Raw genomic sequence first — 14,170 nt, 5'->3', positions numbered from 1 at the left:
TATCCTACCGCCCGAGGGTGATTCTTAACATCTAAACCTCACTTCTCCATTGGGTCTCTGTTGGAAAATATAAATGAGAGATAAACCAACAAGGACGCTCTGTTCTTGTTAGGCTCATCTAATCTCTACAACCAACCAAGCAGCTGGCTGGGGCAGTGGAGAGTGCGCTGGGCCTGGAGCCAAGAAAACCTGAGTTCACTTATGACCTCTGAGACCATGACCAACTCACTTCACCCTGTTTGCCTCAGTTTTTTCATCTATAAAATGGGGATAACATCTACCTCCCAGGGTTGCTATGGGGCTCAAAGGAGATAAAGTGTTTCGTCAAAGAGCTATGTGTCTGCTGTAACCCCTAGCTGTGCTATACCTACTCCTTCTATACATGCCCCAGTCTCAAAAAGCATTTAAAACAAACACCTTCTTCAGGAAATTTTTGATGACCAGGTAGAGCTTGTCCCCTGACCACCTCTTTCCTTCATATGTTCTTTGAACACTCAAGTGTACACTCAAGCAAAAGTAAACCTGATAAATCACTTGACCACAAGTATTTGCTTGGGGGAAAAAAGAGGAAGCTCCTACTCAAGAAGCAGTCAAGGTGGCAAACAAGAAGAAAAGGTCTTTTAAGATCTTCTCATTAATTAGTCATTCACTAAAGCTAAACACTGCTTACCTACTTGAGGCCCTCTACTTACAGGGTTAACGTTTTATGCTTTAAGATAAAGCACAGATGATTCATAGTTTCCCTCACCTGTCCAGGGATTTTCACAGCAGGATTCTATGTTAAGTGCAAAAAGCTGTATATACTCTGAAGCCCAACAATAAGGGAGAATGAATACAAAGAAATTTGGAAAGACCTTTATGGAATGATGCAAACAGGAAGGGGGTGGCAGTGGGGGGGTGGGGAGGAGAATCGAAACCAAAAGAATGGAATCCATCCTAACAACACTTGTGGGATGGGACCTGGCTCGATAACTTCTTCCTTCCAGAAAAGCTTGAAACCTTTTTGTAACTTTGAGTCTTTCCATGAAAAGTGAAATGACTTGCCCAGTGTCTCTTGGTCAGTGGGAGGACCAGATTGTAAACTTCCTGGTCCAAGGCCACTCAACTACGCTGCCTCTTCATGTAATTCCAGTCATATGAGGAAAGATAAATGAGAAAAACCAAAAAATCCTGATAGGGATTTGGAGGGAATGACAAGAAGTTAGGTTTTATGTGCTACAATTAATTTCAATGTAAATAGTTGGTTGTGTTGAAGTTTAATATTGAATTTTAAGTTAATTATGGATAAAACTTAAAAAAAAAGATTTAAACATGGTTCTTGTGGGCAGAGAATTCAGATAAATAATTGTGATAGCCAATGCCATAGGAATTGTGATGTATATTTGAAAAGATGGTATATTATGTAAGGTCATATGTGATGTATATTTGAAAAGATGGTATATTATGTAAGGTCATATGGATGGCCTGTTGGATAGCTCTTACAGGGTTTGTGTATCAAGTATCAAGGCAGGACAGTGACAAAGGCAAACTATTCCTTGGTTTTATTAAATAGGACCAGGAAGACAAAAAACACAATAAACACAGTAAAGGAAAAGAAAACAGCTCTGAACTTCTTCAAAGTTCTGAGCCGTCCGGACCTCAGGAGACTAATGATGAAGTAAGTCTCTCAGCCTCTTGGCAGAGAAGTGATGGAGATGTGCAGAATCAGCTATCCATTTTCAGACTTGGCCAATGCTGATCTGTTTTGCTCAACTATGTTTGTTAGATGACAGCGTTTTTATTTAGAGAAGGAGTGAGTTAGTGGACAGTGACAGAGGGAAAAAAAAAAGACAGAAAAGAGCAAGGGAACTGGAAAAGCACACAGAAGAAAACAAAAACAAGTTCAGAAAGGGATATAGACAAACAGGGCAATTTATTATTTTGTTAAATAGTAAGATACACTTAAAAACCTAAAATGTATATACTGGAGATTCAGATTCATTTTTTGTATCTTGGGCAAATGATTTAAACTTGCTGGGCCTTAGTTTCCTCAACTGTAAAAAGAGGGGTTTGGATTAGATGGCCTGAGGTTCTATCCACCTTTTGACCATGATCTTGTGAAATGTCTGTTTGTTGATAACAGTTAAGTTCACAATGAAAAACGTTAAAACTTAAAGCAAAAAAGACTTTTATTATACTTTGATGCTAGTAATTTTCTGGGGGAATATATCTGAAAAATTCGAAGGAAGTTAATCAGAAAAGAAAATTCAACACATCAAAGTTTTATTCAACTTTTCCAGAATGTATCAAGTTGAATAAAGTGAGATAAACATGTATTCATATGTGCTTCTTCAATTTAGTTCTGGTTATCCAATATATATTTTAAAGCTCAGACTGATTTCTTTCTGTCTTACATATGCTTCCAAACCACCTCCTTTATCAAACTGGTTTATCTGGATAAAGAAAGGATATATTCATGGGCCACATATTAATTTTAATATTAGCCTAAGCAAAACAAAGAGGAAGGCAGAGCATATATACTGACATCACAAAGATTTGCAAATACCTATGCCTTTCTTCTCGACACCTCAAACAGTCTACATCAGCCAGGGCTTCTGAAACTTGTTTTCTTTGCAACTCCCTTTCTGACCGAGAAATTTTTACACTATCCCAGGTATATAGGCATATAAGATAGGTGTACAAATCAAACAGTTGTTAATAATAAATCTTAATTCTGTGATCCCCACATTGAGTTATGAGTTACCATATTGGGGTCGTGAACACCTCCTCTCCAGGATTTCCTTCCACCTTTCCATTTGCAAGGATCTGATGCTGGGCTCTCCATCCATTCGTGGAGATCGCTGTTTCCTTACCAAGACTTTTGAGGGTTCTTTTTCATTAACTACTATACCTCACTCCCTGTCTCTCCCCTCTTTCCTCAGATGCCCGGTGGCCAACCTTCTAGGGAAGAGCTTTTCCACACCCAGCTAGGGGCTATTTCTTAGATGGCAGGCCTAAATTTCTTTCCAGATTGATGGGATCTGCCTCAATTTTGCTGCTGGCATAGCCTCAAACAACCTACAGACACCACTACCCAGCTGTATGGGACACCAGAGCACAGTTGTAAGTGGGAGTCTCATTCTTATAGAGAAGCAAAATTCAAATGAATGCTAAGTCTTTTTCATGCAGATCCTATCTCTGTATATAGGGATTATAAAGGGAAATTTTAAATGTTTTTCCCCCTTCTTCAGCAGTCTGTCCAGTCTTCCTCCCACAATTAGCATGTATGATTTACTGACCTTCTCTGCATGGGGAAGCTGTAGGCCTTGTCTACTCACCAAGGTACCCTTGGGTCTTCTTTTGTAGTGCAGTGACAGGGCAATCTTTATGTGCTAACAGCAGCTGTTTCAACTGGGCTACCTCATTGCGCAGTAATGTGACTTCATTCTGGATGCAGAGGGAAGAAGAGATTACATCATGGAGAACCCCACCTCTGCACTTTTGGAATTATGAACACTGGGAGTGGGAGCTATTGTGCAAATGGACCCAGGGAAATACACCTGTGGAAGGCACATTTCTCCTTTAATGGGAAAAACTTTATAAAGCCAGCAATGTCTTTCAGCAACCCAGGTAATCACAGTAAATCTGAAGGAAGAATAAGCTTATAGTAACATTCAGTAGTTTTGGGGATAAAAAATATAACTAAAGAATGTGAAAAATTAGCAGTAAGCAAGAGAGACCACTTTCATTAGCAATGGTCGCTGAGACTAATGAAAATATTGCAATTTTCATTATATAGTAGTGGCAGAAAACTTTTTTGCTCTATATTTACAGCTAAGATGCTACTGATTACAAAATGAAAGAATCATATTTTGCTGGTTTAATGATTCCATCTAATCTGGTTCCTTGTACAGATCAGACTGTTGTAAATCCATAGGTTGGTGTGGAGGAAGTTTTTTACTAACAGCAAAGAACATGTCACTCAACTTGTGGCTTAGCATATGCTGTAAATCTCTCTAGCTGTATTTTAAATCATTTATTCTCTACTTATGGAATAAATTATTATCCTCTGCACAATATTTCCCTAACTCAATTTCCTAGTCTCCAGACTCAATCATTATCTGAGTACACTTACACTCAGTTGGATATTCTGGGACGTGAGTTCCTCTGCCTTCTTCTCCAAGGAGGACACCCAGAGTTTGCGCTTCTGCCGGCACCGAGAGGCTGCTGCACGATTGCGTTCAAGGAAACGCTGTCGTCGCTCATCAGGATCCTCATCTACTGTGCGTCGCCTCCGACCCCCAGTGCTAGGGGTGGGCTGAGCTGGGGAGACCTGTTGCCCAAGAAGAGACATGCTGCTGAAAAAGAAGTTGGCCCTTTCTGGTGTTTTTCAAAAAAAAAAAAAAAAAAAAAAAAGTCTGGTAAAAATGTCTCAGATCATTCCTTCCCCAATAGTAAAGGGCTTTTTTCTTTTTTTTTTTTAAATAGGTAAAATTGTGGCATTCAATTGATTTTTTTTAATATTTTATTTTATTTAATAATAACTTTATATTGACAGAATCCATGCCAGGGTAATTTTTTTACAACATTATCCCTTGCACTCATTTCTGCTCCGATTTTTCCCCTCCCTCCCTCCACCCCCTCCTCTAGAGGGCAAGCAGTCCTATATATGTTAGATATGTTACAGTATATCCTAGATACAATGTTTGCAGAATTAACAGTTCTCTTGTTGCACAGGGAGGACTTTTTTCATAAACTGAGAGATTTGCTGGTTAAGTAGGTACTTAAAATTTTTTTCCATGAAAAGTACCTGACTAGATATTGAGAACATAAAAGATAAATAAGACACAGTCTATGTCCTCAAGGCACTTACAATGTAGAAAGGAAAGGAGTTAGAAACAGAGATTCTAATATAAAATGAAATGAGAGAAGAAAAGTGTCATGCAACTTCTATGTAGGAAAAGCATAACACTAACACTTTTGGGGGAACAAAGGGGTATGTGAAACACAAAAAAAGAATTAAAGAATCAAAGACTGGGATTAACAACAAATAAATACTTCTCTAAAGAGTATAATCTGGCCTATTCTTTATAATTATTATCAATTATTGATTATCTGTTGCAAAATCCTCAATCCTAGAGTAACTTCAATTGGTTCACAATAGTCATCTCAGGTTATTTCAAGGTTATTTCAAGTCATTTCAAGGATAAATAGTAATCCTTAAGTAAATCTCTTACATTTTTCCTAAAGGGGCTATTCTAACCTTTTCTTCACCTCCTTTGTTACTGTTTTTAGTTATGTTTACCTACTATACCTAGTATCTACCCCAGTATATGGCATCTGGTAGGTACTTAAAAATAATTGAGGATTGACTTACCTCTTTCACCTCTCCTCACCTCAAGTTGCTCTATGCCTTTACTTCCCTTCTCTGTTCTCCTCTATTATGGATATACAAAAGACTAACTCCTTCAACTATGCTATTGTTCTCATCTCCCCCTATTTTTACTAGGCCTCTACTCGAATAAATCAATAGCTTCCCTCTGCCTCCAGTCTTTGATGTCTTCTTCAGTGGCCCCTCCTTTCCATCCCAAACATGCTCTTTAGTCAGTCCCCAAATCCCTTTCAACTTCACATGTTTTGCTCTTTTTTGCGAGGAATCAATGGCATATAAACTAGGACTTCAGTTAGAATCTTGGCTCCGTCACTTGATTGTGGGCCAGTCACTTAACCACTCTAGGTCTCAGTTCCTCTTATGTGCTGTTCTAGTGTTGTTCTAGATGAACTCTACAATCATCATGTAATCTTGTGGATTTTAACTATCTTACACGAGAGTCTTGAAAGTACCCTCCTCTCTAAATCTTGTATTACAAGTTTATTTTCCTTCCTTTGTTCTCTTGACTCCATAGTAAGGCATTTTAACAACGTACCACAACCTACCCCTTAAAGACTTAATCTCTTCTTCCTTGTTCTTCTATCTTTCCTGTTCTGATTATCTCTAATCTTTATTGTCACCTCCATCATCTACCTTGCCTTCCCATCCCAATGCTTCCTGTCCACAGGTGATTAGCTTTTCATCACATGTTCCCTAAACACTGTTCTGGCCTTTCCAGGTTCACTTCAATCCCTCCGCCTAGCCAAAGATCTTACCTTCAACCTCACTGGGAAATTTGGGCCCTATGTGGTTGTTTTCTCTCCTTACTTCAAATGTCCATGTTTGGTCTATTATCCATAATTCTTCTTGTTAACTCATAAAGAAGATGAGGTAGCTTATTTGTTTCCCTTGATCCCATTCCTTCCTATTTCTTCTCTAATCATAGTAGCGAACATTTATTAGGAGGTTATAGATTTGCAAGATAATTTACATATAATACCTCATATCACCATCACCACCATCATCAAAAGACTTTTACACAATTCTTTAAAGTTTGTAAAACATTTTCCATATATTACCTTATTTGAGTTTCCCAACAACTTTATGAGGTGGGTACTACATGTTTTATCTCTATTTTACAGAGGGAAACAGAGATTCAGAGAAGTTAAATGATTTACCTAAATGAGCATTAGACATTAACCTCAACCAAATAATCTTATCTCAAAGTCTAGGACTCTACTTACTCTGCCAAGCTAACTACTTTACCAGGAAAGTTCACAATCTCATGAGTTAGGCTTTTCTCACCTTGCATATCTAAGAAGTTCTCCCAATGAGATCCCTTCCCTGACTTACTCTTTTACTGCTGCCACATTAGCATGGTCCCTCATTACCACTCCCATGCTTTTTCTGCAACCTCTCCCCACTGCTCCTAGTTTTGCCTTCTGGCTTGCCAAACAAGTGGCACTCCACCCCACCCCAGTCGAGTGATGCTTTCCTCTCAGGGTCTTTATATCTCCTTGTCTACTTAATTCTTTCCTTCACTGCTTCTTCTTCAGGCATTCTTCTAGTCTCTTTGTCTCTCCTCCCTCTCAATGTCCTCTTTTCCTCCCCCCCCCCCTTTTCTTGTTTCAGTCTCACCCTTCTCTTTCCTTGGTTTCTCTGCTTCTATCAGTATGTCTCTGAGTTAGCAAACTTGTCCATTCTTGACTTCTTATCCATCCCACCCACTCCCTACTGCCAAAGCAATTTTTCTTATTTATATTTCGGATTGTATCACTGCACTGTTAAAAAAAAAAAAAAAGTTCTCTTCTGCACTCTTCAGTCAATCAAATAACATTTCCCTAGTGTGGTATTAAAAACCTTCCATGACTTGGCTCTGACCCACACTAGCCTCATCTGCCAGCATTTCCATTTTGTTTGCCAGGCATAGGCCAAGCCATGCTCACCAAACTGATTCCTGCTGATTTCTGCCTCTGCCTCTGTTTGCATGAGTCCCATTCCTGGAATGCCTCACTTCATCTTCACCCATTCAAAATCTGCCTGTTCCTTAAAGTCCAGTTCAAATGCTACCTTCTTCTCATAGTTTTGACTCATTCTCTCAGTTGGAGTTTGTGTTCCTACTCTATAAACTCTTAGTACTTTGTACATTCATGCTCAAATTCTTATCTGCAATTATATTTGTGTAATATATAAAATCTCTGTAAGTTCTTTGAGAGCAGAGAATCAGCATTATTTGTTGTTTTATCTTTAAATTCTCATAAGAGTCCACTGTGCATAAGTGTGCTAAACTGAAACCTATCAGCTAGCTGCCTTTCAGTATGTACTTGTGGAACACACATTAATTTTCATAAGGATTTCAATCTGCAAGAGAAAAAAAGATACACCCCTATATACCAAAAGTCTCAGAACAGCTGATCTAATTCATCTTACAATTTCTAAACAAAGAAAAAGATCCAAAAGTAAAGGAGGAATCCAACACTTAAGAGTTGGGAAGGAAGAATCTTTCTGCTCATTGCTTCTCTTGCCAGAATTCTTCTTGAGTGGCAATCTGGCATAGTGGAAGGTTTATGTGAAATGGGGAGAGACTAGAGTCTGTATCACACAATTACCAGTGACATGAACAAGATAAACTACTTAATTTCTTTGTGTCTGTCTGTCTGTCTGTCTGTCTCTGTCTCTGTCTCTCTCTCTTCATTTGTAAAGTAGGGGAAGTACTACATATATTCCTTACTTCCCAAGGCTGTTGTCAAACTCAAATAAAATGCTTTACAAATCTTAAGAAGTCATAAAAATATTATTATTGGTTATCAACAAATTTATAGTAATTCTTGTTAAGGACCATGCCTAAGTGAAGGGGCAGGTCAATTCTGCAAAAGCCTCCGCAGCTATGAATCATAACACTTGAAGGAGTTGCAAAGCAGCCTTTACTTTTTACTAACTAATGTTCCTTGTGAATTGGGAATGAAATAAACTGGAGACAAGAGGAAAGAGGAGGGAGGTCAGAGAATGCAACATCCTATCAGTCTCCTTGTATCATCATCATCCTTTCACATGAAGAGATCCATTCTACATGTCTGAGTTAGACCTCCAGGAGCTACTGGCAAGTGGCTCCCATGTTACAAAAAATTCTCTTCGAGATTTGAGCCTCCCTTCAGTATTTGCTTACACACACACACACACACACACACACACACACACACACACACACACTTTTTTTGTTGTTGTTTTGCATTCTAGTAGAGACAATGCTAATAGCATCCTTATTTTCTTAAAAGCAGCTTGACACCTCTATTAGGGTTGGAAGAAGAGATCGACTAAGACAAATCCACGTGAAGCAAAAGAAAACTATCAAGGATTGACATGTGTCAGCACTGTCAAAGAATGGCTTGTTTTTCTTCTCTTTAGAGAGACTAGCACTAATGGATGTCATTGGAAGGTAGGGAAGTTTAGTTCACAGGAAAGCTCAAGCCCAGTTTTTTCTCTCTGCAATTTTATGGTGGCTGGGCAGAAGAACAGCATATGGCTTTTCAGTATTTGGACAAGTAACTGACCCAACAGGTGGCGAACTGGGAAATTGGAGGGAAAAAGGGAAGAGGCAAAGCTGGGCAAAGTATGTAATATGAGAAAGGCTGCCATTTATCTGACAGACTAATGAAAAAACTGAGCCTCCTTCCAACATCAAGAGAAAGCTAAGGATATTCTTGGATCTCCTAGATTCTTAATGCAACAGCATACAATGGCAGTAGCACCCAAGCTTTTGAGGAGCAGTCTAGATGGCAGGCATAGAAAAGTATGTCAATTATTCCCAGCTACTCATAAAAGTCAAGGCTACACCTCAAAAGAGAAGTGAAAAGAAAGTACACAGAAAGTTCAGACTCTGGTTCCCTTCAAGTTTTTGTTCTTTGAAAGACAAGTGTAGAATGGGCAGTCTGTCCCCCACCCCAGTGCTCTTCAGGGTTAGAGCCCAACTGACCTGTGGCTGAGCAGGGGATGGGGCATCAGGGTGCTGAGTGAGTATCTGGCTCTGTTCTGGGCGAGCGGTCACCATAGTGCTGGCAGTGCCCACCACCATTCCACAACCACCATTGATGGAAGAGACTTGATGGGTCAGAGTGGCTTTTAGTCTCTGCAAAGTAAGATGAGAAAGAAATAATAGTATGGTTTGTAGAAGTCCTAGACTTTTGAGTGAACAATGCCTTTTGGAAAGCTACTACTTCCAAACCCATTTCCCCAAATCTCTGTTAGAACACACACACCTGGATCCCCCAGTTCTTGGCTGTCATCCTGGGCACAGTTATAGGGTTAGAGTTATTCAGTTTGGCCAAAAGCTCTTCTGTGGAACCTGGCCAGACCCTGAGCATATATCTGTTTATCACATGGCCAATCTCCAGTTCCTCCCCTCCCCCATCTATGGTCTGCCCATCCTCCATCTGTTACTCTGGAACTGAAACAGCCAATACTCGACTCTCTATGCAGTCTGTGCTACCTCCTTCCTTTGGCAAAGCCTGTCAGGGATCTTAGGGCAGGGAGAAGATAGATAAATTGGTCTGGGGCGTCTTTCATCCAAATTGTCTGAAAATTCTAAGCTTAAATGACCAACTATGATTCTAAAAGACTGATGATGAATGATGACATTTTTGGACAAAGACAATGCCGGAACTTGTTTTGACTCTTCACATTTGTTACAAGGATTTTATTTTTGTTTTTCCAGGGAGAAGAGAGAAAAGAAAATTTAAAATAAGAAATAAATTAAATTTTAAAAAGAAATCTAAGCTTAGAGCAAACACTCCAGAGGAGGCCAGTTTTGCTCCTGACTGGGATGTACTCACCATCTTGGCTTCTGAAGGTAAAGGCAGACCAGAGGGAGAGACTGAACCACTGCTATTGACTGGTGGACCGGGGATACCAGGAATGTTGGGGACCATGGAGATGGGTCTGGCCAGCTGGATTGAGAGAGGGAAGAGAAGCCAGAGGAGAAAATAAAGCTTTTGGTGGGAAGTAACTCTTCAATTTCAAACTCTTTTGAGACTGAGACTTAACAAGGCCTGCCCTGTGCAATAACAAGCTCCTAAACATTCAAAAGGTAGGTCAAGATAGGTACATCTGTGTTCTATGTCACAGCAGGGTCAGTAAGCATGTCCTCTGAGCTAAGAAAGGCAAACCATGGTCCACTTTCCTAAGGAACTCTTCTTCTAATGGAAGAACCAATAAGCAAATAACCATACATCTAAAATACATGTAATATAAGTAGATAGTAACATACAAAGGATTTAGGAGCTCAATTCTTCAAGCAAATTTTTATGTACTAAATTGAGGCTTGCATCCTGAAGAGTTGGATGGGTAACGGAGAAGGGAGTCTAAGGAATCAGCCAGTCAAGTGGGCCAGTAATACTTATGCTGGAATCAGAAATTATCTAGCCAGGTGATCTTCTGTTTTGCCTTTTCTGTGCTAGAAGCTGCCATAGGATGGGGAAGAGGTGAGGTACATTGCTCATGTACAAGTGACAAAAAATGGATACTACAGGCTTCAGAATATGCGTGTGTAACTGAAACTCTGAAAGTTGGTCACATTGGCCTCCCAAAGAGTCACAGCTCACCGATATAACAGAAGGCATCTGTACTGGAGGCCCTGGCAGCACAGGCATGGTCTGTCCATTAGCAAGGTGCATGACAAGAGGGAGGGAGCCAGTGGGAGACCTGGAAGAGATGAAGTGCAGTGGTTATGATATCAGTCCTTTATGGACACTACAGCTCCTTGGGAGAACCTGGCAAGGTTTATGAAACCTTGGCACTGTGGTGGGGAAGGAAGAGTGAGAAGTGGGACCCTGCTTCTAGCTGCCATTCAACCTGTATGGTAAAGGTAGAAAAAAACCCCACAATATTTTTCCAACGCGTCTCACAAAACAAGCAAACATACATTGCTTGAATAGGTGAAGAACGATTAAGTCAGCTTTTATATCCTTAGCCTTTACAAAATGATTGGCCTTGGACAAGTGAATGGTTACAAAGTAAACATGTTCAACACTAAACTGAATTGTGCTACCTGATGATCAAGCATAATCTTGTCCCTCTTAGCTATCTCCATACCTTTTTTTTACCCTGTCTCTCTAATAAATTATTCCTTCTTTCTCCTAAATGGGTCTCCAAACCAGCAAAGCTTAGGTTACAAATGTGAGTCCCAACAACTACCTCTTAATGCCCCTAGAGACAGGATTCCTATATATATTTTTATGAGGAACTTTGCAAGGCATTCTGGGCACAAAAATAATTAATAACAATGCCCTGGGTAGGCCAGAGAAAAATCTGAATAGACAGATCTGGAAAATAATTCATAAAACCTACAGCTGGTGCTTGGTATTATTCCGTATCTGGCCAGCCATCACTGTGCTGAACTTCATGAAGTTTTAAGGCTCTTTTCTTACAAATGTCCAAATCTAAGTTCCCAAAACACTTGCTTAAGGTCATTGTGAAGTCACTAGATTGAAGTTATTAGTCATTGGGTTTTCTTAATGGAAAAGAAAAAAATTAGTTTTTTGAGGGGAGAGAGAATCTTTTATCTAGATAGCTCTCTTTAATCTCTTATATAAAAGTCATATAAAAATAGTGCTTCCATTTAGCAAATAATTTTCATCTAGGGAGCATCTGGATCCCATTGTTTTTCTTTGACCCATTATTACTTACCCCAGCTGCCTGTTGGAAGGTGGAGCCTGTGTGATGACAGAGGTTGGGGAAGGGAGGGTTGGGTGAAGTGGATCATAGCCCAGATGGAGAGGCAGAGATCCTGGTCGAACAATGGTGGGTGTGGGGGTAGAGATTACAGCAGGCTTGGAGGTGACCTCCTGGGGAGAAGAGAACAACTAATCACAAAATGTTTTAAGGGACTGGTTTGGCTATCAGAGCTTATAATGTTTGGCACTGATTTACTGAATAAAAGCCAAGGGCTACTGACAAGGTCACCAGTGATGCCCCAAATATATCATCGCCTCAACCTATTGTTCCAGGGACACACACCTCACTCACCCAGTCTAGGGGAATCCTGGGATTAAGACCACTTGGCTATTTCCCTTTCAGGGATGTTGGCTTGATGAATGAGATGACAGCTGGGAAATCACTTGGAGATCTTAGAAGAAGAGGTATTATGTAAATTCCAGGGATTCTTAGAATTATTCCCAGCTTAAATAATCTTACTCTAGGCTTGAGGTAAATTATAAAACCTCCTGATGACTGAACAATCTCAACCAAAAGAATTAACATCCCAAGCCACTGGTTTAGAGATAAGGATTTCTGAGAGAGATCTTTTGGTAAAAGGAGCTATGGAAGTATGAACCAATGATCACATTAAAAACAAAAAAATAACGAACAAATTCACAATTCCTCATGTAAATAGCTTGGAATCTGAAGTCTAGCTCTTAAGGACAAACCAGCAAAGCTTAGGCTAGAACCCGAGGTGAGGAAAGGAGGTCTTATGGTATACTAAAAGCTATTTGTCTTCAAAATAACTATGTACTGAGTTGTGTGAGCCAGTTTTGTGCAGATATAGGGAGTTTTTAAAGAAAACCAACTTTGTAGAAAAAAGTGGGAAAAATGTTATAATCAATAATCAGGGACCTATTATCTATTTATCTTCACCTACCAGTAGATTATGAGCTCTCTTGATATAGAATCTTACCTTCTTTACTGGTGGGGAGTGGGGACTGGAGACAGGGCTATCAGAGGGGGATGAGTCTACCTCCACTGGCTCTTCCTCTTTGATTCTGACATCTGGGGTGGAGGGCAGGGACATATCCAAGGGCCCAGCAGCCTGCTAAAGGTAAGCATGAACACAACCTTTAAGAAAAAGAAATACATCTAAACATATGGTTTTTCTTTGGGAACAAAGTCTTAAAACTAATCCAGCACTCAAAGCATTTGGAGTAGGAGACAAGAAAACTGATTCCAGACTTAATTGTGTGATTCTACAAATGTTGTTTGCTCTTTTAAGCTTTCAGGTTCTTCATCTGTAAAATGTAGACCAGAGAAAGAAAAAAATATCTATGAAGATGCCTTCGTTCCCTGAAAGCAAGAAAAAACTAACACATATTCTTGCTATTTTTATGATTCTTTTTGCTGTTTTCCCTTGTAGGAGGTAAAAATGATTTTGGAGCCTGACTCCTGCCTGCTCCTGACCAGCTCTGTTGGCCACTGGGGAGCTATGAACCTTTTCTCCACCAAGCTGGATGATATGATAGCCCAATTATCAAAAGTAATGAAGACAAGTCAGCTATTAAAGTTCTACAAACAAGCTAGGAAAAGCTCCCTTTTGGGGACTTCCCATGTGTGGCTGTGGTCTCACTTGGAAGTCCAATGCTTTGGATTAGAAGCTCAGACAAGCAGGGATTGGGGTAGCAAAGACAAGAGGAACTAATGGTAAAAAGAGGAAAGAACCAGGACCTGAGGGAAAGGCAGGAGGGAGGATGAAAGAGAAAGAGAGAGCTTGCCTAGCTGAAGAACTATCAACTCATGAGCTGTAAATGGCTTTGCAGGGAGCAATAAACCATCAGAGGTAATGACCCTGACATCACACCATGACAGGGAGGTTGGTGTTACAGTCCATGACAAAGTGCCTTCTTTGTTCTATTTGTTTTCTACCCCTGGCTTCTCTGTGAGTGAGGGGCTTATTTTATACTTTTCCCATGAGATTCTAGTCCCTAGAAACCTCTTTCTTTGAGGCTGAGTTCAGTGTTTACTTCTACAGAAAGCAGTTACTGGTAAATGATAGAAAAGGCAGTTCCCTTTATTCCTGCCCTTATCTTCCATTCAACAGGTCTTCAGATCTTCTAT

The 14,170-nt window shown here is 39.9% G+C and overlaps 1 protein-coding gene across 6 annotated transcripts in view; it reads right to left on the bottom strand.

The window, feature by feature from the left end:
- LOC127538067 (cyclic AMP-dependent transcription factor ATF-7) overlaps positions 1-14,170 on the bottom strand; it is a 92,036-nt gene that overhangs the window by 4,519 nt on the left and 73,347 nt on the right. For 5 of the 6 annotated variants that reach the window (XM_051961557.1, XM_051961560.1, XM_051961559.1 and 2 more), the window contains 7 exons: positions 13,020-13,154; positions 12,032-12,189; positions 10,948-11,047; positions 10,180-10,293; positions 9,324-9,476; positions 4,115-4,312; positions 3,318-3,426 (listed from right to left, as the gene is read on the bottom strand). In XM_051961557.1, coding sequence (XP_051817517.1) covers positions 3,318-3,426; positions 4,115-4,312; positions 9,324-9,476; positions 10,180-10,293; positions 10,948-11,047; positions 12,032-12,189; positions 13,020-13,154 — 967 coding nt within the window. Of the gene's footprint in view, positions 1-1,692; positions 1,849-3,317; positions 3,427-4,114; positions 4,313-9,323; positions 9,477-10,179; positions 10,294-10,947; positions 11,048-12,031; positions 12,190-13,019; positions 13,155-14,170 lie in introns of those variants that run through there. The other variant, XM_051961562.1, reaches the window with a different exon arrangement.

The sequence above is a fragment of the Antechinus flavipes genome, chromosome 5 (assembly GCF_016432865.1).
Source record: "Antechinus flavipes isolate AdamAnt ecotype Samford, QLD, Australia chromosome 5, AdamAnt_v2, whole genome shotgun sequence".
Taxonomy (NCBI): Eukaryota; Metazoa; Chordata; class Mammalia; order Dasyuromorphia; family Dasyuridae; genus Antechinus; species Antechinus flavipes.
This window is presented reverse-complemented; position numbering and strand designations above follow the sequence as displayed.